General features: G+C 40.8%; 1 protein-coding gene across 3 annotated transcripts in view; it reads right to left on the bottom strand.

The window, feature by feature from the left end:
• Positions 1-5,865: 5,865 nt before the first annotated feature.
• ADAMTS3 (ADAM metallopeptidase with thrombospondin type 1 motif 3) overlaps positions 5,866-21,960 on the bottom strand; it is a 266,537-nt gene continuing 250,442 nt past the window's right edge. For all 3 annotated transcript variants that reach the window (XM_055341722.1, XM_055341740.1, XM_055341730.1), the window contains 4 exons: positions 19,886-20,018; positions 15,898-16,105; positions 14,099-14,216; positions 5,866-8,622 (listed from right to left, as the gene is read on the bottom strand). In XM_055341722.1, the coding sequence (XP_055197697.1) occupies positions 8,063-8,622; positions 14,099-14,216; positions 15,898-16,105; positions 19,886-20,018 (1,019 nt within the window). In that variant the 3' untranslated portion in view covers positions 5,866-8,062. The remainder of the gene's footprint in view (positions 8,623-14,098; positions 14,217-15,897; positions 16,106-19,885; positions 20,019-21,960) is intronic.

Below are 21,960 nucleotides of genomic sequence, written 5' to 3'. Positions count from 1 at the left end.
GACATTGAGTGTATTAAAATTAATAGGACATTTAATAATGTTACCAAAATGAGTACCTTTATCTCTGAAAGTTTATATGAAATCTTTGGAAATTCTATCATACTAAAAGTAACAGAAATGCCTTGGGTAAAAACTAACAAGATCGTTAAACTTTTAAATGAAAAATTAGAAGGGCTCCAAGCAGCCCATAAAACCATGACCCACAAGATAACCCATTCTGTACATGCTGCACAGGCCATTCATGTGGACTTAGCTCTCATCAACACCAACCTAGCTGCACTGAGCAAAAAGATACAAAACTTGCACAATAAATGTTCCTTTCATGAGTGGTTGGCAAAACCTTTCAAACATGAGATTTGCTCTGGCTCATGATCTGACTAACCCTTTGAAATACTTAAGGAATGGGATAGAATGATCTCTCTACTCGTGTTTAGGAATTCATTAAAGAAAACTTTCTATTGTTTTTAGCTATTATTTTTTGTTAAATATCTTAATAAACATGCTGTTAGAATGTTAGGCATCCTCTCAGGCTGAAGAAGGAAAAAGAATCATAGGAAGACTATGATCAACCATACACTTGCCAGTCTTTTCTGGATGCACTGAAAAAGTCTATATTGAAGATTCCATGTGTATTTTTGGACTTCAGTCTACCTGTATTTGGGAACATGATTTTTCATTCATTTATTTGATTGTTTTGTTGATCTTAGATTTTCTTCTCTCTTTTTGACTTAATTCTTATTAGATGTAACAGAGTTAGAGTTTTAAAATATAATCCTTAATTTTGCTTTACTCTGATTAATCTTTATTTGATTCAGTTTAACTAGCTTTGATTTGGTGTGATTTTAATTTTATGATGTCATTTGACATTTCCTAGGATTTGAGATTTGATTTTATTTGATTTTTTTGTTGTTGTTGAAAACATGATTAAATGACCTAGCTTTGCCTTTATCCACATTAGCAGAATAGCATCGTTGATCTGGTTTAAGACATACTTGATTCCTGCATGACCCTTCCAGATTAGTCATGAGGAATCATAGGGTGAAATGTAGAGAGCAAAATAGAGTCACACATGTCAAGCAGTGATGCAAGCAGCCAACGGTCCAAGTATGGTTGACACCAACATAGGCTGACAATATACACAGAACCGAGAACCAGCGGAACCAGAGGAGGTCCACAAAGGTCCAAGACTGATTATAATCCTTTAAAAGGAAAGGATTTTTGCAGCAAATGGTCAGACTTTCTAGACACCTACCCTTTCACATCTGACCACATCAAAAAGGCAACTGCTGCCTAAGTCCCTGAGTGACCTCTGAGTGGAACAGAGATCCTTCACTACTTAAAGGGGATAAACAGCAAATGCCAATAGCTGACTTCGAGCAGATGAAGCCCTCATCCCAGCTGTGTGCTCACAGACTGACTTCATGTTTGGTTCATTAACTTCCTATTCCTTGTTCTATCTTGTTTATTGTGGGACTTAACGCTTTGTTTTGTGTGATGTGTAAGAAGCCAAGTTAAACACATGGTGCAAGGTCATTGGGTTTGGAATCCTGAACGGGCTTGACAATTAGTTTATCCTTGCTTTATTATTGAATAAAATGGACATTATGGAAAGACATAATTCGTGTGTGACGCCTTCATAGCATGCTCATGACACTGGAACTCATAAGGAATTTCAGATTAAGCCTTTAACAATCGTTCAGGGTTAAGAGCTAAGCCAAATCAGACTCACCTGCAATACCTACGGATTCAGGTTATTTCCTCTTTTCTTGAGTGCCCCAAATATCCTGAGATTCCCAAACTTGGCAGGATGTGACTTTCCTTATTCACTTGGTAGGATTCTCAGGAACTCTGTAAGCAAGACATCAGGCTGATTTTTCCCCAGGAGCTTCTTTGGGTCCATAAACTCAACCTCAGTTCCTTAAAGCTGTCTGGTCTTATCTGAGCCTATGCATGTCTTTCTCAAATAGGACATTCCACCCAAAGCCTTGGTAATGCACCCCATGTTTCTAGTGATGTTATAAGGAGGACAGATTCTTATCGAACCTAGAGGGGAAGGGGCAGGGGAGATGGGCAAAATAGGTGATGGGGATTAAGGAGTGTACTTGTGATGGGCACTTGGTCTTGTATGGAAGTGTTGAATCACTAAATTGTACACCTGAAACTAATACACTACTGTGTGTTAATTAACTGGAATTAAAGTAAAAACTTGAAAAAAAAAACTATACTCGACTTCCCATTTTGTCATTGCCACAAGCCCCAGCCAAACCCTTCTGGATATGAACTTATATAAAATTCACAGCGCACCTCTGACCTGACATTAATACCCCAGGGCTTGTACTTGTATTAGTCTCTGGGGGGACCAGCAGCTGCTTACGTTCCCATCTTGCACGACCTACATGATGGGTTTTGCCACTCAAATACCCAACTTGAATTTGGCTGTCATTGTAGTTAGGTCCAGATCCTGAACGACATCTGTGCCCAAATTATACTCTGGAATGAGGGAAATACGCACAACAAAACAGCAGGGAGGCAGCCTACCAATCTACATGTAGATATTAGTTTGACCTTGCTCATCTTTCCCTATAACCATAAACAGCCTTTAGGCCTCCCTGAAATTTTGAGGGGGGCCTCCAAAGATAAATGTGCATGTTGCCCCACTCTTCATTAGAGCTCATATGGTCAGTAGGTTAGCGCTAGACCAATAAATGGTTAATTCACAATTGGGCCTCGGTTGCCCCCTATTGCCCCTGCACTAGAGGACGACATTGGCCTAACTCCCAGTCTCTAGTGGGAGGGGTATCCACCCCTGAAATTCCTCCCTATTGGAGGGACACTCTGAGAAACCCCTGGCTTTTTGAGACTTCTTCCAAGGGAGTAAACTGCTTTCCTTTAGGTAATGTCTTCCACAGGCTCAGCAAGTCCAGTTCAGATTGTTGGTCTATATTTTCTCTCAGGGTCCCAAATAATATTAGCTCTCGCCACTGTTTATGAGACGGGCCCCCTTTCCATTTTATTATCGGCAACATCCTTTGTTTTTCCCTGTTTTCCAACCCGTCTATTTCTTTTTTGTTTTTGTTTTTGTTTTTCTTTTTTTTTTTTTTTTCTATTTCTCTTTTGACAGATTCTTTAGGCTTTCCTAAAGTCAGCCACCAAGAGACTACTGGGCTAACCAAGCCCAGGGAAAGGACAGACACTGAGGTCCCATGCTGTGCCCCCAGGGCTGACGGTAGGACACAGTCTTCAGCAGCAGCATCCTAGGATCCCACAGTCAGAACACCTGAACTGCTGCCCCTACTCGGCCCTCTTGGACAGAGGCAGAGAGGAGGAGTACGGCCTGGGTCGTCCGGTGGTCCACCCCTGCCAGATTGCCCAGGTCTGTGAGTTACCCTGACTAAAACTGTGCATGGTATGGAATGGCTTGCTCTTTTTCTGGGATTTCAGTGCCTTCTCAGTCTAGAGGAGACATTACTGACCCTCCTCCACCTTTGAACGATTGGTTATTCCACTGGATACCGAAAAAGAAACAAGCATGAGTGACAAGGCTGAGCCACAAAGCCCTGCTTCTGCGGAGAGGTCCCACGCTGGCCAGGCACCACCAGGTGGGGAGGCTTGGCCAGGTCTTTGGAGCATTTCTGACCAGTGCTTGAGTATGGGTTGCCCTAAAAACACCCACGGGACTGCTAGATGGCCTACGTGAAACAGCCTCGCTGCCTCCGTCTGTACTTTCGTCCCCAGCTTTTATGGAGGGAGGAGCACAGTGCCGAGGTCTCAGGGTAGTTAACAGAAGTGGTGCCATCTGTGCGTCAGAGGGGAGAAGGAGGTGGAGGGCCAAAGTGGAGTCAGTGTCCTCAGCTCTCCTACAGGGAACCTTAGCATTGCTGTGAAGTAGATGGGCAACTTTTCATGCTCTTGTCGCTTATCAAGATGGGGGAATTTGGGGAGTAATTCTAATACCTAGGTGAACTCTCTGATGATTTTGCAGAAATTTACAGCGTTTTGTTTTGTTTTAGAATTTGTGTTTTTGATGACAAATTCATTTTTGATTATGCTTTCTTTGCTTGGTAGGTGATATTTTAATTGATTTTTATTTTTTTAAATGTTTATTTATTTATGATAGTCACACAGAATGAGAGAGAGAGGCAGAGACACAGGCAGAGGGAGAAGCAGGCTCCATGCACCGGAAGCCCGATATGGGATTCAATCCCGGATCTCCAGGATCGCGCCCTGGGCCAAAGGCAGGCGCTAAACCGCTGCGCCACCCAGGGATCCCTTTAATTGATTTTTAAATATTATCTCTAGCTCTAAGTAAATTTCCTTAAGTATTGGGGCCCAAAACAAATATTTTCTAACACCATTTGATGTGTCGATAATGCCTATGCACCCCTGGGTGGTTTTATATTTTATTGCATTTCAAGTAGTTTAACTATTACCTTTCTCTTTAATACTTTTGTAACAAGTGATGTCCTTTTTGGTTGTCCATGCTTCAAATTTTTCAAGTGATTTTTTTTAATATCATATATTTAAGCAGCTTATTCATGACAAGTAAACTATGTTTAATTAGGAATGGCTTGATATTTCTGCAAAGTGTATTAATGTAAACAAGTGAAAAACATTTTATTTGGTAATAATTTGGAGCATTATTTCATCACTGGCCATTTTTTGCAGAAGTACAGAATTAATAGTTTGGCTATTCATTCTTTAGTTTGATGACTTGTTGCATGTGAAGGGAGATTGGGCAGGATTAACTAAAATTTTCAAAACTGATGACTGGATATCATTTCTAATGAGTCTATCCCTCCTATTGATTTTTAAGCCTAAAGTGCTTATCTTTTGATTCCTGAAATTATGTTCTTTACCACCATTCATGAGACTTAGTGACCATGATTCAACTAGCTGTGGCCCCTATCGGAAAGCTGTGGTTTGGTCACATAATAAATGAGGGGGAGGAGGATGGGGACACTCTAAGGACGATGAATATATTTAATATCTATTGAGAGCTACACTGTGTTCAGCCCTGTGCTAGCAACTTTACTTTCTCGTTCCTCACCACAATTATGCAATGATGTTTGATATTTCTGCCTTTACCACTTTACAGATGAGGAAACTGACATTCAGTCTGGTTACCGAGGGTCATTCAGGTATAAAGGTACAGGTGCACTTCAAATTGGAGCTGGTCTGCCTTTGCTCTTTAAACTGGTAATAACCATGGCAATATAGTTCCTCTATGTGATATAATGGAAACCACCACCACCCCGCCCTCCCACTGCCCTGATGCCCCATTTCTGTCCACACTCCCAGGTCATGTGTTAGGTATTCCCAAGCAATCCTCAGGTAATCAGGGTCAAAAGCTGCTGGACAGCTTTTCTTTAAAAACCACTCTGGGGGGATCCCAGGGTGGCGCAGCAGTTTGGCCGCTGCCTTTGGCCCAGGGCGCGATCCTGGAGACCGAGGATCGAATCCCACGTCGGGCTCCCGGTGCATGGAGCCTGCTTCTCCCTCTGCCTATGTCTCTGCCTCTCTCTCTGTGACTATCATAAATAAATAAAAATTAAAAAAAAACCACTCTGGGATTGCACATTTGAAAGAATGAAGTCCCCCTTTTTAAACTCTTCATACGTTGTAGCATTATTGCCCTTTCCTCTCTGCATCTTCATGGTTCTGTGGGATGGATTTAAGCAAAAAGCCACCACGCATAGTCTCTCTTTTTCTTAATTAAAAAAATATATGATACATCCTGGTGTGAGGATAGGAGACACTATCACTTTATTTGAGCCTCGTCAGAGAAATTCCAAGTAGCTAATGAATATGACACTATTTCAACTTTGAAGGAGGAAAGAAAAGTTTCCATTAATCAGTGATGAATCTAATGATAAAATCTAGATAGAGCCAGGTCTATATTTTGTTGACATTTTTATTGCTACGTGTTCCCAATACAACAAACAGCATCAGTAGTGTACACTTTGATAAAACGTAATTTTTAGCTTAGTAGAAAAGGAAGCTCAAAGATCAGAAGTGTGACAAATATGTACATCGTTATGGGAGGTGTATGTGTGTGATCATCTTTCTCTGCATTCTCCTGTAGACCAGATGCATACATATGCAAGGAAACTAGAGAGTTTCATACTGGGGTAACTTTGAGGAAAAAAAAAATGACTTCTACTTGAGGCTCAGAGATTGTTTTACTATCTGGAATTCAGCTAATTCATTTAAACTTTAAAAGTCTTGCACAATGTAGCAGCGATTCTTTAGAGGTATAGAGTCAATAGGTGAAGCTGTGAGTTTACCATGGTTAAAAGGCAAAAGTCCTTGCACATTCTGTGCTTGGAGAGGTTAGCATCTCTATTGTTTGCATAATATAAGTTTTAGACAGTTCAGGAACTGACCTCAAAAACATTATGCTCACAACACTTTTTTTTTCTCTTAAGTATTTATCTCTTGCATAAACTTAAAAAAAATGTTTCTAATTCACTATTTCATTAAACAGCTATCTGAGTCTATACTGTTTTATGTTTCATCACAAGGGAACGAATCGTTAACTTTGTATCAATTACTTTAAAAAGGCAAAAAGTTGGCATGACATCAAATTTGTTTAATTTCAGTTCTTTGATTTGGCTGTTGTTTAAATTTCTCCGCCACACACAAAAATGTGCATTTCTAATTATGTCTCTCTAGTTTACCAAAATATGTCATTTTGATATTAGCGTAAATATTTAGTACATAAAAATACTATCAAGAAAAAAATCAACTTTTAATAAATATCTTCAGTTCTGAATTCTATATACAAGTACTTTACATCTACTCCCTGGAGAGAGCATTTCTGCCTTCACTGTGAGCAAGGTGACCACTGACATAAATTACTAGCACACTATTGCAGTCAGATGCATTGTAGTTGTGAACATTTGAGTATGAACCATGCAGAAAATAAATATTGCAACCATTGACAAATACTTTCTTGCATCTTCTTCCAAAGCCCCAAAGGACTACTACTATACCTGGGTGTCGATTCTAATTCAATGATGCTTTTCTCAGCTACCAACATACAAGCAAATTATCTCAGAACATTTTCTTTTGTTATTATTACAGTACATTGAGTATAACCATCTGAATATGTCAACAAAGGGAAAAGAAAAATCAACACAAGAACATAGGCCACTTCATTGGTGCCTACTGAGGTTCTGGTACTAAGAGGGTTTTAATTTTGTTTTACACAGGCTAACTTACTAGTCTCTGTTTCTGGAACCATGAGTATACTACAACATCAATCCTATTGCTTTTTATTTAAAACTCGGAAGGTAATAGGTAAGCTGAAATCTGTATCTTTGCAGCACGTGTGATTTTTCTTTTTCTGTAATTTAGGTATCCCGTTGTTGATTAAACAAAACCACACAACAAAGCCCTTTGCATTGTCAGTAGCTATAGGTCTAACTTCTTATTCATTATATTCTGCTTTGAAAATCAACCCACAGAATATCAAATAAGGCAACACTCGACAACAGGCACCTAGAACATCCAGAAATGTAATATAGTAAACAACCATGTGAGAACACATCTCTTAAAATAATACTGATTTCTGCAATATACAATATTTACACAACAGCTGCAAATTCGCTCATACAATACTTCTAATATAGATAAATAGGAATACAAGTCTAAGAATTTTTTGCTCCATTTCCAAAATATTTTGTTAAAGTGTAAACTGTCGGCACCGCTTTTCTTATTTATTCTTATTAACTTTTGAAAAATAAGAAATCAGCTGATATACATAATTGGTTCCAGTCCCTTTGCTGCACTAGAGAGTGACCAACAGGCTTGGCAACTTATTTTCCTCCTATTAACAATCTTTGGTGCTTCCTTTCGATGAATTCTGGTAAACGAGTCGATGCAGAACAAAAGGAGGATGAAAGCAACGAGAAAGTGAACCAGCACTTTTTGTTCTTACACGTACAGACAAAATGAGTTGACAGTTTATGGGGATTTACACTTTAAACAAGCTGTATGCACCATGGGGAGAGGGAGCTTGTCCAGGTTTTCCTCTGACTTCTAACCTTTGAGGTTCATTTTCTCATCTTTCCAAAGTGGATGATCTTATTGGATGTCTCTCGTCAAGAATTCTTTCATCTTTCTTTGAGGTTCTTGCCTGAGAAGAAGCACCTATTGAATCACTGACCGCCAGGAGGCGGGCAGCAGCCGGGTCTGAAGATGAGTTGAGGGGGCCGCTCTTGGTGGCTGGGGAGACCAGTCTCAGAGTCTTACTTCCTGCTTGCAGAGCTCTCCTCTGGGGGAAGTTAGCACCATCAGGTTTACTGTTTGGTCTGGAAGCAGTGAATACATCTGGGCCTCCCACTGAAGAGATCCTACCCAAAGATTTCTTCCTCTCAGCAGGGGGCTCTGACTGGTGAGGAACCAAAGATGTAGGCATCACTAGAGATCCATGGAGGTCGCTAGGGTTAAAGATAGCATCACGATGAGTTTCAGCAGCTTCTGGAAGGTATGGAGGTGGCAGGGTGCTACTGCGCTTGCTACACGACTCACAACATAACTTGTTATAACCTGGTATGGAGCAGTACCGCGCGAGCACCTCCATTTGACAGAATATAGACTTGTCTCCCAAACATGGCTCATCTGCAAAAATTTAAAAAAGACACAATAACACATACATCTAGGGACTTAGTCAAGATAAGAAGCTTCTGCACAGCAAAAGAAACAGTCAACAAAACTAAAAGACAACCTACGGCATAGGAGAAGGTATCTGCAAATGACGTATCAGATAAAGGGCTAGTATCCAAGATGTATAAGGAACTTATTAAACTCAACACCCAAGAAACAAACAATCCAATCATGAAATGGGCAAAAGTCATGAAGAGAAATCTCACAGAGGAAGACATAGACATGGCCAACAAGCAAATGAGAAAATGCTCCGCATCACTTGCCATCAGGGAAATACAAATCAAAACCAGAATGAGATACCACCTCACACCAGTGAGAATGGGGAAAATTAACAAGACGGGATACCACAAATGTTGGAGAGGATGTGGAGAAAGGGGAACCCTCTTACACTGTTGGTGGAAATGTGAACTGGTGCAGCCACTCTGGAAAACCATGTGGAGGTTCCTCAAAGAGTTAAAAATAGACCTGCCCTACGACCCAGCGATTGCACTGTTGGGGATTTACCCCAAAGATTCAGATGCAATGAAACGCCGGGACACCTGCACCCCGATGTTTCTAGCAGCAATGGCCACAATAGCCAAACTGTGGAAGGAGCCTCGGTGTCCATCGAAAGATGATGGATAAAGAAGATGTGGTTTATGTATACAATGGAATATTCCTCAGCCATTAGAAATGACAAATACCCACCATTTGCTTCAACGTGGATGGAGCTGGAGGGTATTATGTTGAGTGAAGTAAGTCAATCGGAGAAGGACAAACAGTGTATGTTCTCATTCATTTGGGGAATATGAATAATAGTGAAAGGGAATATAAGGGAAGGGAGAATAAACGTGTGGGAAATATCAGAAAGGGAGACAGAACATGAAGACTCCTAACTCTGGGAAATGAACCAGGGGTAGTGGAAGGGGAGGTGGGTGGGAGGACGGGGTGACTGGGTGACAGTCACTGAGGGGGGCACTTGACGGGATGAGCACTGGGTGTTATGCTATATGTTGGTAAATCGAACTCCAATAAAAAGTATACAAAAAAAATAACACATACATCTAAACAGCAAATAAAAGGAAGAAATTAAAATTGTGTAGGAATATAAAAAAATATAAGTAAAATCTGACATTAATTGGAATTGTCCAAAAGAGCATTAAAAATATGAATGTTAGCGGTGAGAATGTAAACTGACAACGGTGTGGATATTCCTAAAGAAATTAAAGACATAACAACCATATGATCCAGTAATTCCCCAAAAAGGTATTTATTTGAAGAAAATGAAAACACTAATTCAAATAGATATATGCACCCCCATGGTCACTGCAGTATTATTTATAATAGCCAAGATATGGAAAAAACTTAACTGTCCAGCAATGGATGAATGGATAAAGAATTGTGAAATATATATATATTTATATATACAGTGGAATATTATTCAGATATAAAAATGAATGAAATCTTTCCATTTACAACACAGACAGATCTTCAGGATATTATGTTAAATGAAATAAGCCAGACAGAGAAAGACAAACACTGCACGATTCCACTTGTGTGTGGAATCTAAAAGAAAAAAAAGCTCATTGATACAGCAAACAGATTGGTGGTTGCCAGGGGTGGGGTTTGGGAAGTGGGTGAAATGGGTGAAGGGGGTCAAAAGGTAGCAATTTCCAGTTATAAAATAAGTGTCATGGTCATGAATGTATACATGGTGACTACAGGTCATAATACTGTATCGCACATTTAAAAACCGCTCAGAGGATAAATCTTAAAAGTTTTCATGGCAAGAAAAATAATTTTATAACTATACATAGTGATAGACAAATTAACTAGACTTATAGTTATGATCATTTTGCAATATATAAAAATATAAAATAATTATATTGTACACCTGAAACTAATATAATGTTAAATGTTAATTATACCTCAATTTTTTTTAAAAAAAGGAACTTTTGGATAAGTTCACTGAAATAAGTAGTTTTTTCTGTGAAAAGCACTTAGGTTGACCACTATTTTTAATGTCTCCATCAAAAGTCTGCAGATTGAGGGTACTTTTCTCTTCCAAGTAGGAACATGTATCTGATTTTATTTTATTTTATTTTATTTTATTTTATTTTATTTATTTATTTTATTTTACTTTATTTATTATTTTATTTTATTTTATTTTTCTTTATTTTATTTTATTATTTTTTTTGTATCTGATTTTAGAATGAGAAAATAGGATTCATTTTGCCACAAATACTTTTTTAGGATATAAAGGGACATCTGTTTTTGTTGTTGTTGCTGTTATTTTTTATGGTATTTCTGGCTTTCTAGTAGATTAGCTTCTACATTAAATTTAAATTTAAAATCAAAATAAATACTAGCATGCCTAGCTAGTTCAGGGCTCAGCTGGTTAAGCATCTGACTCTTGATTTTGGCTCAGGTCATGATCTCACAGTCCTGAGATGGAACTCTGGGTCAAGATCCATGCCCAGCGGGGAATCTGCTTGAGATTCTCTCCCTCTCCTTTGGCCCCTCCCCTTTGCTTGCTCACTCTCTCCAAAATAAGTAATTAACTCTTTGAAAAAAATACATAAATAAAAATCAAAATAAATTCTAAGTACCTAATGGAACAAATTAAATCTTAAAAATGTGGAGAAAAAAAAAAAGACCGTTGACCAGAGTCAATGAAATAATTACATTTTTACTACCAAATATTCTCAGGCTATTTATTATTTGAAAGCATAAATTTGGGTAGAATGTGCCAACTTTCTTTTGAATCATTCATAGTTTTTGAATTTAATTTTACTGAATTGAGAACACTTTCTGTTTACAGAGTACTAACCTGACACTCATAAAACACTTGATACGTGTGTGTACACTCCTTTTAGGATTTTAAATTTATTTTGAGTACACATTATAAGAATTAAATTTCAAAAAATCTAAATGTTGAGCCCATGGACAAGTTAGTTTGTACTTATTTTCAGCCATTTTAGGGCACATCCTCTGCAGAGCCCACAAACATGGTGCAACAAAGAAATATGGATTCTATGTCTGATTCATAAACACGGAGCATTGTAAGTTGTGGCACTTATATACTATAATCACTCAAAATTACAATGTATTATTGGGTCATGCCCTATTGCTAGATAAGGAACCTCTATATAAATTCCTAAAGAAATTAAAAAATCTTTTTTTCTAAAGTTCGAAAAAAAAGGACAGTCAGCTGGCAAGACTGAGATAAAATTACTATATTTGTTACCGATTACAAATTATAAAACTATCTACTAGAGTTATAATACCATGCCCCCTTCCCAAATTGTGGAGTGATCTGTTTGCCCGACACTTACAGATATACCAGATAGTATGACATCTCTGCATATTTTATATTAACTAAGGTAATCATCCAATTATGTTGTGAATGCCTGCGTGTCACATTAATGGGTTTCCCCTCAAATATACTTTTTATTTCTGAATTACTTTTTCTATGCCTGTATCTTAAAATAAGAATATTAATTTCTTCTTCCTATATGTTTCAGGCTCTAGGCCCTGGGAGGAGAGGACTTTATTTGACCCTGTACTCTTTTCCCTCTGACCCCTCACCCTGCCCACTCCACTCCCCCTTCTGCGGCCCAGTTCAAAACATGACCTATTCTCTCTGTATTAAAGAGGGGGATCCACATATGAGACTCCCCTCTGTGTGAGCACCTCAGCATCGCAAGGACTGGTTCACAACATGGGTCTAGTTAGGGCCAGAATATGTTTCTGGATAGAGGAGGAAAAGGATGAGATATTCTTAGAAAAAAACAGGTAAGAGCAAAGGAATACATTCACTTTATGGTAATTCATCCCAGGATAAATGGGAAGAGCTTAACAGCAGCAATGAAATAGCACAATCAAAATGGGGCTTAGGGGAAGGATCCACATGAGAAACTCAATCGTCAAAATTAAGGAAACTTTTCAGCCCTCTTGTTCCATGCCCGAATCATTATAAGAAGTTCAGGAAAACGGTTTTACCCATGGTCTCAAAAAGTCATTTCATTTTAATCGCAGTTTGACACTGATGGGAATTATTACTTGAAATGTGTGATAGAAACATACGGCCTTTTACGACCTCCAAGAATTGGCTGTTGGGCCTGGATCTCAGAGCAAGACAGCAGCTAAACTGTGGAATCCCTAACATAGTTACACCATCTCATTTGTACCTCTGTTTTACAATCTAAAATAATTTCTGTTAGCTAAAGGAAAAGAAGCAATTCCTGCTGACAATTGGGCATATTTGCAGAAATACGTAGCTCTACCAACTATTAAGAATCAAGTTTACTCCACAAAGTTTTCAGCCTCTTGGCAGTAATACATAAAAATGAAATATCATGGCAACTGTAAATCTTACAGCTTCTAACTGGGTGAAGTTTGTTCTCTTTGTTTTGTCTCCTGTCTGAAATTTTCAATTATATTTTCCAGAGAAAATGATTAAATATCAAAGTCCTCTGTCTCCCCCTCATGGCCGTGCTTGTTCTTGCTGCCACACATTTCAAATGGAAATTTAAAACGAAGTAATTTAAGTTTAAAGGACTTGACCTGGGGCAGCCCCGGTGGCCCAGCGGTTCATCGATCGCTGCCTTCAGTCCAGGGCCTGATCCTAGAGACCCAGGATCGAGTCCCACGTTGGGCTCCCAGCAAGGAACCTGCTTCTCCCTCTGCCTGTGTCTCTGCCTCTCTCTCTCTCTCTGTCTCTGTGGGTCTCTCATGAATGAATGAATAAATAATAAATGGACTTGACCTGAAATTTCTTCAAGAAAAAAAAAAAAAAAGCTTTTGGGGACACCTGGGTGGCTCAGTAGTTGAGCATCTGCCTTCGGCTCAGGTCATGACCCCGGGGCCCTGAGACTGAGTCCTGCATGGGGCTCCCTGCATGGAGCCTGCTTCTCCCTCTGCCTGTGTCTCTGCCTCTGTGTGTCTTATGAATAAATAAACAAATAAAATCGTAATTTTTTTTAATAAAATAGTGCCTTGACAATTTCCTTGAAGAAAAGAAAGTACAACTCAGCAGGTGTCAATATTTAATTAACGGCTTCTTAGGCTGCAGGCCGATGAAAAGGCAACCTCTTTAGTTCCAAGTCTCACTAGTGTGACAGCAGCACCCACCACCGTCGTCGGGTACAGACTCAGGTACCGACGTACCTTTAAGAGGAAGCCTGTGATGACAGAAGTGGGGTGAGGTGGGGAAGGGGGGAAGCGGATGAACGGGGGAAAGAGAGAGGACAGACAGCAGATGGGGCAGCGGGGGCGGGTGGAGGGAAACAGATCCCAGCACTCGGGGGTCATGACCCGAGGCAAAGGCAGGTGCTCTTCCTTAGGTCACTTTTTGATAAGCAAACAAATTCCAGAGTTTGTCCAGAAATTCCACTTGTTGAGGCTTAAAAACTATCGTCAGAGCAATGAAGCCAATGGGTGTCACACCTACCATCGCAGGCAGGCAGCTGACAAGGTCTGACGGCTTCTGGCTTTTCCCCGGCGCAGTGGTCTCCCGCTCTGCAGAGGACCTGCCTCGCCTCCGTGCCCTCCCCACAGGTTACGGAACACTAGAGGAACGAAAGCTGCGATCAGAGAGGTTTATTCCACCGGGGTCGCCTTCCTCCCTTTCTCCATGCACACACCCATGCCCACACGCATGCACATCGCATACGCGGAAACACGCGCACGCACAGCTCTGCGGTTCATTCTCTGTGTTCCTTTGCAGACAGGCAATCGCGGGTTTACAGCCCGACCTCGTAAGTGACCAGCCTGGATACACTGCTGCTTCTCTGAAGCCCGAGGCTAACACCTGCTTCAGGATTAGTGTGGGACTATGGGAAAGGAGATGACGTCTGGAAAGCAACTGTGCCCGCCAGGCAGTAAGCATGTCCCGTTCTTTCACCTTCTTCACTGATGGCAGAATTCACTGACGGGCTACCCTGGTTAGTTCAACTTCTTTGGAACTACTTTTATTTTATTCCCATAAATTAATTTCTTTAATGAAGGGGCTAACTGCTCTAAAATTAAATCCAAGAACATCTTAAGCTGTTGTTCCGGACAGGAGCTATAGGGGAGGGGCCTTCATTCAGGACTCTAAAGAGGAGGGATAGGAGTCATCTTTCTGGTCCCATGCAGGTGACCTTCACTTGCCTGTCCCTTCCTCCCTGGGCCTGCCCTCCACGTCTTCCTTCATTCTCTATCTGCTTTTTTGATGTCCTTCCCTCCTCTAAGTTCTTCTCCTATGATTTCATGATTCCTCATTTTGAATCTTTAGAAATGCCAAAGATGTGGGATTAATTCAGGCAACACAAGCTTGAGCCAGCAAGCCAACACCATGGACTGGACAGGTACTGGCTGTGGAGTGGGGAAGCAATGCACAGTCCTTGAGAAATGTGAGGACCAGTGGCAAGCATGGACTCCAAGACAAAAGTCACACTATTACATCATGAGGGGGGCATGCTAGAGGTAGGCCTCTGGTTCTGGAATGTAGAGGAGGGGCTGTGAGAAAGGCAGCCCTGGAAGGTGGACTCTGGAAATGAGCCAGGAGTGGATAAGGAGGAAGGGGTGGTGAGACAGGAGGGGGGAAAGGGGGGGAGGGAGGGAGGGCCATCAGCTGAAAGGGGGGAGACTCCAATGAGCACAGCCCTTTTGGAAGAGTAAGGAGTTTCCCAAACTCGAAGACAGAGTTGGAATAAAGAACAAAAGAGCAAGAGAAGTGAGCATGGGACTTACTGTGGTGAACGTTTGCAATAGTGAACCATTACATTGCACCCCTGAAACTGGCGTAATGTTATGTCAATTATACTTGAAGCAAAAAAAAAAAAAAAAAAAAAAAGGAAGGGGAGGAGGAGAAGGAGAAGGAGGAGAAGGAGAGTTAGTGTGCTGCCAGATGGGGCAGGGCCCGCGTTCACTGTCAGGCATTTGGAATCCATCCGGCAGGAAAGGGGACGTCAACAAAGATACTACACAGAAGATCAGTGACCTTCAGGTTCCTCCGGGTCACAGAACCCCCGAACATGGTTCGCCCCCACCAACTCATCTTAAATGCAAATGTTTTCATTTCATTTTTTCATTCACTGTTTTCAAATCATTTTTTCCCCTGGCACCTCCGGCTGCTTGATGATGGCCCAGCGTGTGGCGGGTTCTCAACTCGCAGCACGCCTGCCGGATCCTTGAGCCCAGTGAAAATACAAACAGGCTGCACGTGCAGACACACACCGAACCCAGGCACACAGGGTCATGGCCCACCTCACTCCAGGGCCCCGTTTTCCACTGGGAGGGGCAGGGCACTCGGTTGCAAGGCCGGCGGTGGTCCGGCCGCTCGCCTGGGCAGTACTTGCTGTGCACGGAGCGGTTGGCGCCGTCGAGGAGTGGCTGAAGGCAGCGCACGGTGCGGAGCTGGTAGCCGGAGCCCCCGCAGGTCCTGGTGCAGTGCTCCCAGGCCTCCGCCACCCAGCTGCAGCAGGGGTGAGGGTTGGAGCGGTCAGTGGCCGTGGCGCCACCTCCCTGCTCGGCCGCCTAGCCTTTCCTGCTTTCTGTGCATCAAACGAGGCAGAAGTCTGAGAATTTTCTGACAGTAAGAGGCCCAATACTTCTGCTTTTAATGCCGTGGGGTTTTTCTGCCTCCCTGTGACTGGGAAACCTCTTTTTCTAAACAACGATAGACAGAGGGTTCCTGAGACTCATCCTAAGGTTGCCAGGTTAGGTGCAGGCATGACGGCAGTTTTCAGAAATATGCCAACTTGCCAACTTGTCTCAGCCAAATTGCCTCCTGGGTGTTAAACATCTGAAAGGAAACTTAAAAAGGCGATCCATCTGATGCTTGCTGGGACAAACTGATTTGGCTGCTGCTGCCTTTTTTCAAGAAACCCTGAGTTGACTGACGCTTTAGCATTCTAACTGAGACGACTGTTCAATTTCTACAAGTGCTGCGGAAAAGGCTGCCTGACATATCTGCCCTGTTTGGAAAATGCAGTTCTTCGTATGGACTTTTATTTGGCCCGACAAAAAGGTAAAGGTAGTGTGCATCCAGCAGCGCTTGAGTGCACCTAATAGAGAGATTTCTAAAAAGATATTTTCAAAAAGATCTCCCATAGGACATTCCCAAATTCTGTGTCATCAATGCCCCAGCACTCTCCAAATCAGCCGCAGGTGCATTATTATGAACAGGTCTCCATGACACGGGGCTACCAGGTCCCAAAAGGCCGTCACCAGTGATTCCATCTGGTTCATTGATCTGTCTGAATGTAATTGAGGCATACTCTTTATCCTATCCAGAGTAACTTTCCCTCTCCATTTTTTTTTTCTTTTCACATATATAGGGCACAAAAATACAATCATGCTAAAACCTTGATAGTCTTTGGCATTCCCAGTTTGGAATGGCTTTAGCTTGTCAAACTTGCAGCAGGATGTACTGTGGTAACTAAAAGTTGAAGACAGATATTACATGAGAAGTATACATTTCATAGCCCTAGATATTCCCAGTTAAATTTATTCCCTCCTGAAATTCTTAGGATGACAACGAGGGAGAAAAACGGCATAAACCCACAAAGGTAAAAAAAAAAAAAAAATGGATAGAAGGCACCAAAAGATGATTTTGGAACCTAGAAAGTGGTGGGACATATGGCTACCAGCTCAGCCGACCTAAGAAGGATGAAGTTTAACTCAGCAGTAGAAGCTGGCAGGCAAACCAACTGGGAGGCATAACTTGAGAAACGTGCTGGATGGTGGCTGCCAGTGAAAGGGAACACTGTGAAGCTGGGTGAAGGTAGAGCCGAAAACCCAGGACTGAGGAAGAGTCTGTTTGGAAACAGTTCCACTTCCTGATCCTCACCCCCCACCGGCTGATTGCCCCTCCTCTAGCCCAGCAGATGATTTGACCTGTGCAGAAGGTAAACCAGACCTTTAGCGTGTGGACACAGACATAGTCAAGAGACAACAGAGAAAGAGTGAAGGCAGGGGATTCTGTAAGAATCCACATAAGGAACAGTGAGATGACCCTAGTTACCTGCACATATACAAACTTCTAGAACAGCTATTAAATGGGCTTATGCTCCCTAGGCAGGAGATTGATTCTGCTCTTTGGAACCTGATCATTTCATGAGAAAAGCCCTAAATATACATTAAGGGTCTTCAATGAAATAGCCCAGCCAGCTCTTCCTACAGTGAAGCCCACCAGCAAGCAAATCCTGACCATGAAGCTGAAGCAGGCTTCCAAGCAGCCTTTTTAACACTGCATTCTTATGTACGCATGAACGGCCAATAAGCAGCAGACAGAAAGCCTCGAACAGGGGATCCCTGGGGGGCTCAGTGCTTTAGCACCTGCCTTTGGCCCAGGGCGCGATCCTGGAGCCTCAGGATCGAGTGCCGCGTCGGGCTCCCGGCATGGAGCCTGCTTCTCCCTCTGCCTGTGTCTTCTGCCTCTCTCTCTCTCTCTCTCTGTCTATCATGAATGAATAAATAAATCTTTTTTTTTTTTTTAAAGAAAGAAAGAAAGCCTCAAACACAAATGATGGAGGCAGAAAAAAAGAAACAGAAGAAAAGAACTCAAAAGAAATAATGCCTGAAAAAGAAAATAATCTTTGGTATTATAAAATAATCTTTGAAAAAATAAAATAAAATAAAATAAAAATCTTTGAGATAAAAGAAAATATTACATCTGTGAAATAAGCATCAAATGTCTTAAAGGAAGGAACATGTGATGAACAAAACAGAGTGCTTGAATATTAAAGTGCTCTTAGATATTAATAACATGGTTGTAAAAATGAACATTTCAGCCAGTAGAAGAATAAAGAGTAGATGAGAAAAGAAAAGTAAATTAGATCTGTTTAGGAATCCTAATTACAAATATCTCAGAAAGAAAGCACATTGAAGAATATAGGAGACATTTTCCAAAAAAAACAAAAACAAAAACAAAACCCAGAAAATGTCCCAGCGATGAAAGATACTGGTTCTGTGCTTCAAAAAGTCTTTGAGTACATAGGAGGATGGATGAGAAAAGTAGAGCACCAAGGCAGTTCCATCACTGTGAAATTTCAGGACATTGGGAACAAAAAGAAGTTCCTACAAACTTTGAATGACAAACAAAAATAGAAAGCACTGAGAACCAGGAGAGCAAATTACTTTTCAACGGCAACATGGGAATCTAGAAAACAACGGAACAATGGCTTCAAAATTCTGAAAGAATAAACACTATAGTTCGGAGTTATATGTTTTTGTATCCAAATGATTAAGAGTGAGAGTAGAAGATTACCTACATACCCTCATACTTTAATCTCTTAGCTACTTTACGTAGGTATATGAGAATTTTTTTACACAAAAATTTTCACTTTGTACGTACATTTTTCAGAAAGCTACTGGAAGACATGATCTACCAGAACAAATGAATACATGAAAAGAAGACAAGAAATTCAGGAACCAGGAGATGTGATGTAAAAGAGAGGCAGTAGGAAGATTTAGGTAGAGGAAAAGAAGCCCCGAATGGACAGAAGTCCAGGGCAGAGCTGGAAGACACTTAGCTCTCTGAGAGAGATCTCTAAGAAGCTGCAAGTGACAAGATATTTGAGTTTTTAGTATTTATAGGAGATTGATACTCATGAAAGACAGTTTGGGGATGGAATAATGAAAAGTAGTAGAAAATAAAGCATCAAAATCAAGGCATTCATGAATTCCAGGAGGAACAAAGTTTCACAAGGAAAGAAGAGCAGCTAAGCGACTCACCTGTTAGGAGAGACAGAAGTTGTTAAGAGAAACTGAACATCAGCATCAATAAAAGGCAGGTTATAGCCATATTGGAAATGCCGAGGAAGAGAGAAGTCTGGGCTGTGGGTATGCATTTGGGGAAGGATTTTAGAAGAATGCTAAAGTCTTCACTTTCCACATTGGGAAATCAGTGTCTTATGTATCATGTCTTGCATATACATAATATGCAAAACCTCCCCCACCCCCCAAAATCAAGTCGATATAAACACATTTTACTTAGGAAGATGGAAACGAGGAGTTACCAAATATCAAAAGAAGCAACCTAGCTGGAATATGGCTGTTTTTGAGGAGCAGGGAAATGGTAAAAGGCAAGAGAACCACAGCTTTATACAATTCCCGTGAAATGATCTGATTATTTAAACCGGGTATGTTTATTAGCTTTGACTAAAAATAAAATTAAAATGGAAAACAACTAAGGACATTTAAATCCCTTTCATGTTGTCCTCAGGACACGATAGTTAAAATAACTGCTTACAGCGGATGTGTGCACTCTTGAATGTTGCACATTCTTCTAATAGGTTTTGGCTTCTTGTTGACCTCACAGAAGCTGCGGTGAACCATTTTATTATCGCTCTTCCTACGGCATCCGTATTTAGTGTACTGGAAACCTAGGAAAGGAAATACATTTCTTTGGATTCACTCACTTATTCATTCCTGTTACATATTTGGTCATTCACTCATTCAACAAATATTGACTGATGACATGGCGGGGGGGGGGGGCAGGCACTGCTGTGGATGCGGGAGGTCCAGAAGTCAATTACATAAACAAAACTCTCAACTTTTCAGGGCCTACATTTAATAAAGATTACAGATGATTAAACCGCAGCTGTGAATGTGCGAATGAACTAGACCCCGAGCACACACCAGGTTTGACAACCGTTGTGACAATACCCAGGATGCGGGCTTTTAGAGAGTTATGTAAATAATTTACTGTAGAGGGCACCAGAGGGGCACAGAGGGGAGGGTCTCAACTTAGCTGGAGGAGGGGCAGGGACTGCTCACAAGAGCTGCACTTCTTGATCAGAATCTTGAAATTTAAACAGTACTGGGAGAAAGGGAAGCAGATTTTTAAAAAACTTTCAGACCTACAAAAATGTTGCAAGGAAAGCACAGTGAACATCTGCGTGCCTTGAGTCTAGATTAACCTTGTATTACACGACACTATATTTGAGGTACATACACATATATATTTTACATATGTAATAGGTTATTTATAATATGCAATATGTATAATATATGTAAAATGCTGCTGAACTATTTGAGAGCAAGTTGCTGGCATCCTGACCTTTCGCTTCTAACTACTTCAGCATACTGCCCATAACAAGCACATCTATTGCATAATTTTTAAAATCAGAATATTTAACGGATAGAATACTCTTATCTAATATATAGACCATATTCAAAATTTGCCAGTTGCCCCTAACATGTTCTCTATAGCAATGTTTTTCTGATCATGGATTATGCGTGTCAGGGAATTAAGCAGGAGTAGTTTCTGAGCCTCTTTATCTTGAATATTTTCGAGATGTACAAGCCACTTGTTTTAAAAAATGTCCCCCAATTTAGTTTTATTTAATGATAAAAACATAGCCTCCTAATGATTAGATTCAGGTTATGCACTTTCAGCAGGAATAATACATAAACGATGCTGTGTCTTCAGGACAACACATTAGGAGGCCACAGGATTTAAACTGGGAAAATAATATAAATTCTACTCATTCGGTCATTCAGCCATTCATTCAAGATTACCTTAGAATAGAAAAAGAGAAAAAACAAATTAGTTGACTATTAAAAGACTTTTGCAATAATCTTCCCTTCCAAAATTACGAAGGAAACCCGGTAAGGAAAGCATAGATGTGGCAGACATTTATAAAAAGGTGTGTCTGGCAAGCCTTGTAACTGGGTGGATGCTGAGGCAGCAGAGAAGGGAAGATTCAAATTAAACAAGCATTTTATAATGGATTAAGTGTCATTTTAAATAATTAACTAAAAACATTTATGGCCCCTCCACTTCAAAAAAAAAAATCCTCTTTACAAATGCGTCCTTGAATTTTAAATTATAGAATAAATGGCTGACACAGGCTTTCCTTACTCTAATTTTTTTTTGCTCTTGGTTACTCAGCATCAGTACTCAGCCCTTTGCCTTCTCCTGCCTGTTGGGGAAAATTCTGTCTAGGCTTGCTCAGCTCTGGAGCATCTATCGTTCAGAACCAGAGGAATGGATGAAGTGAGAAACTGAAAAACTCTGAGGATGCTTCATGGACTTCCTTGAGAAAGGGCAGAAAGGCAGCCCAGTGCACTGAGAACGTAGCCAGAAGCTGGAACACCCAGGTCTGTATACTAGGGTCTGGGCAAATGACGTACCTGTCCTCAGTTTCCCAATCAGTACAATATAGGCAATCATGCTGCTGACCTCACAGAGCCATTTTGAGTACTGATACTCTAATAGAGCACTTAAAACACCACTTGCTCCCTTTGGTACAACTAATAGCTCTTTCATTACTAACACTGATAAAAAAAAGAAATGTGCTGCTATGGAAAGTAAAAGTGGAG

This window comes from Nyctereutes procyonoides, unplaced genomic scaffold (genome assembly GCF_905146905.1).
Source record: "Nyctereutes procyonoides isolate TBG_1078 unplaced genomic scaffold, NYPRO_anot_genome, whole genome shotgun sequence".
NCBI lineage: Eukaryota > Metazoa > Chordata > Mammalia > Carnivora > Canidae > Nyctereutes > Nyctereutes procyonoides.
This window is presented reverse-complemented; position numbering and strand designations above follow the sequence as displayed.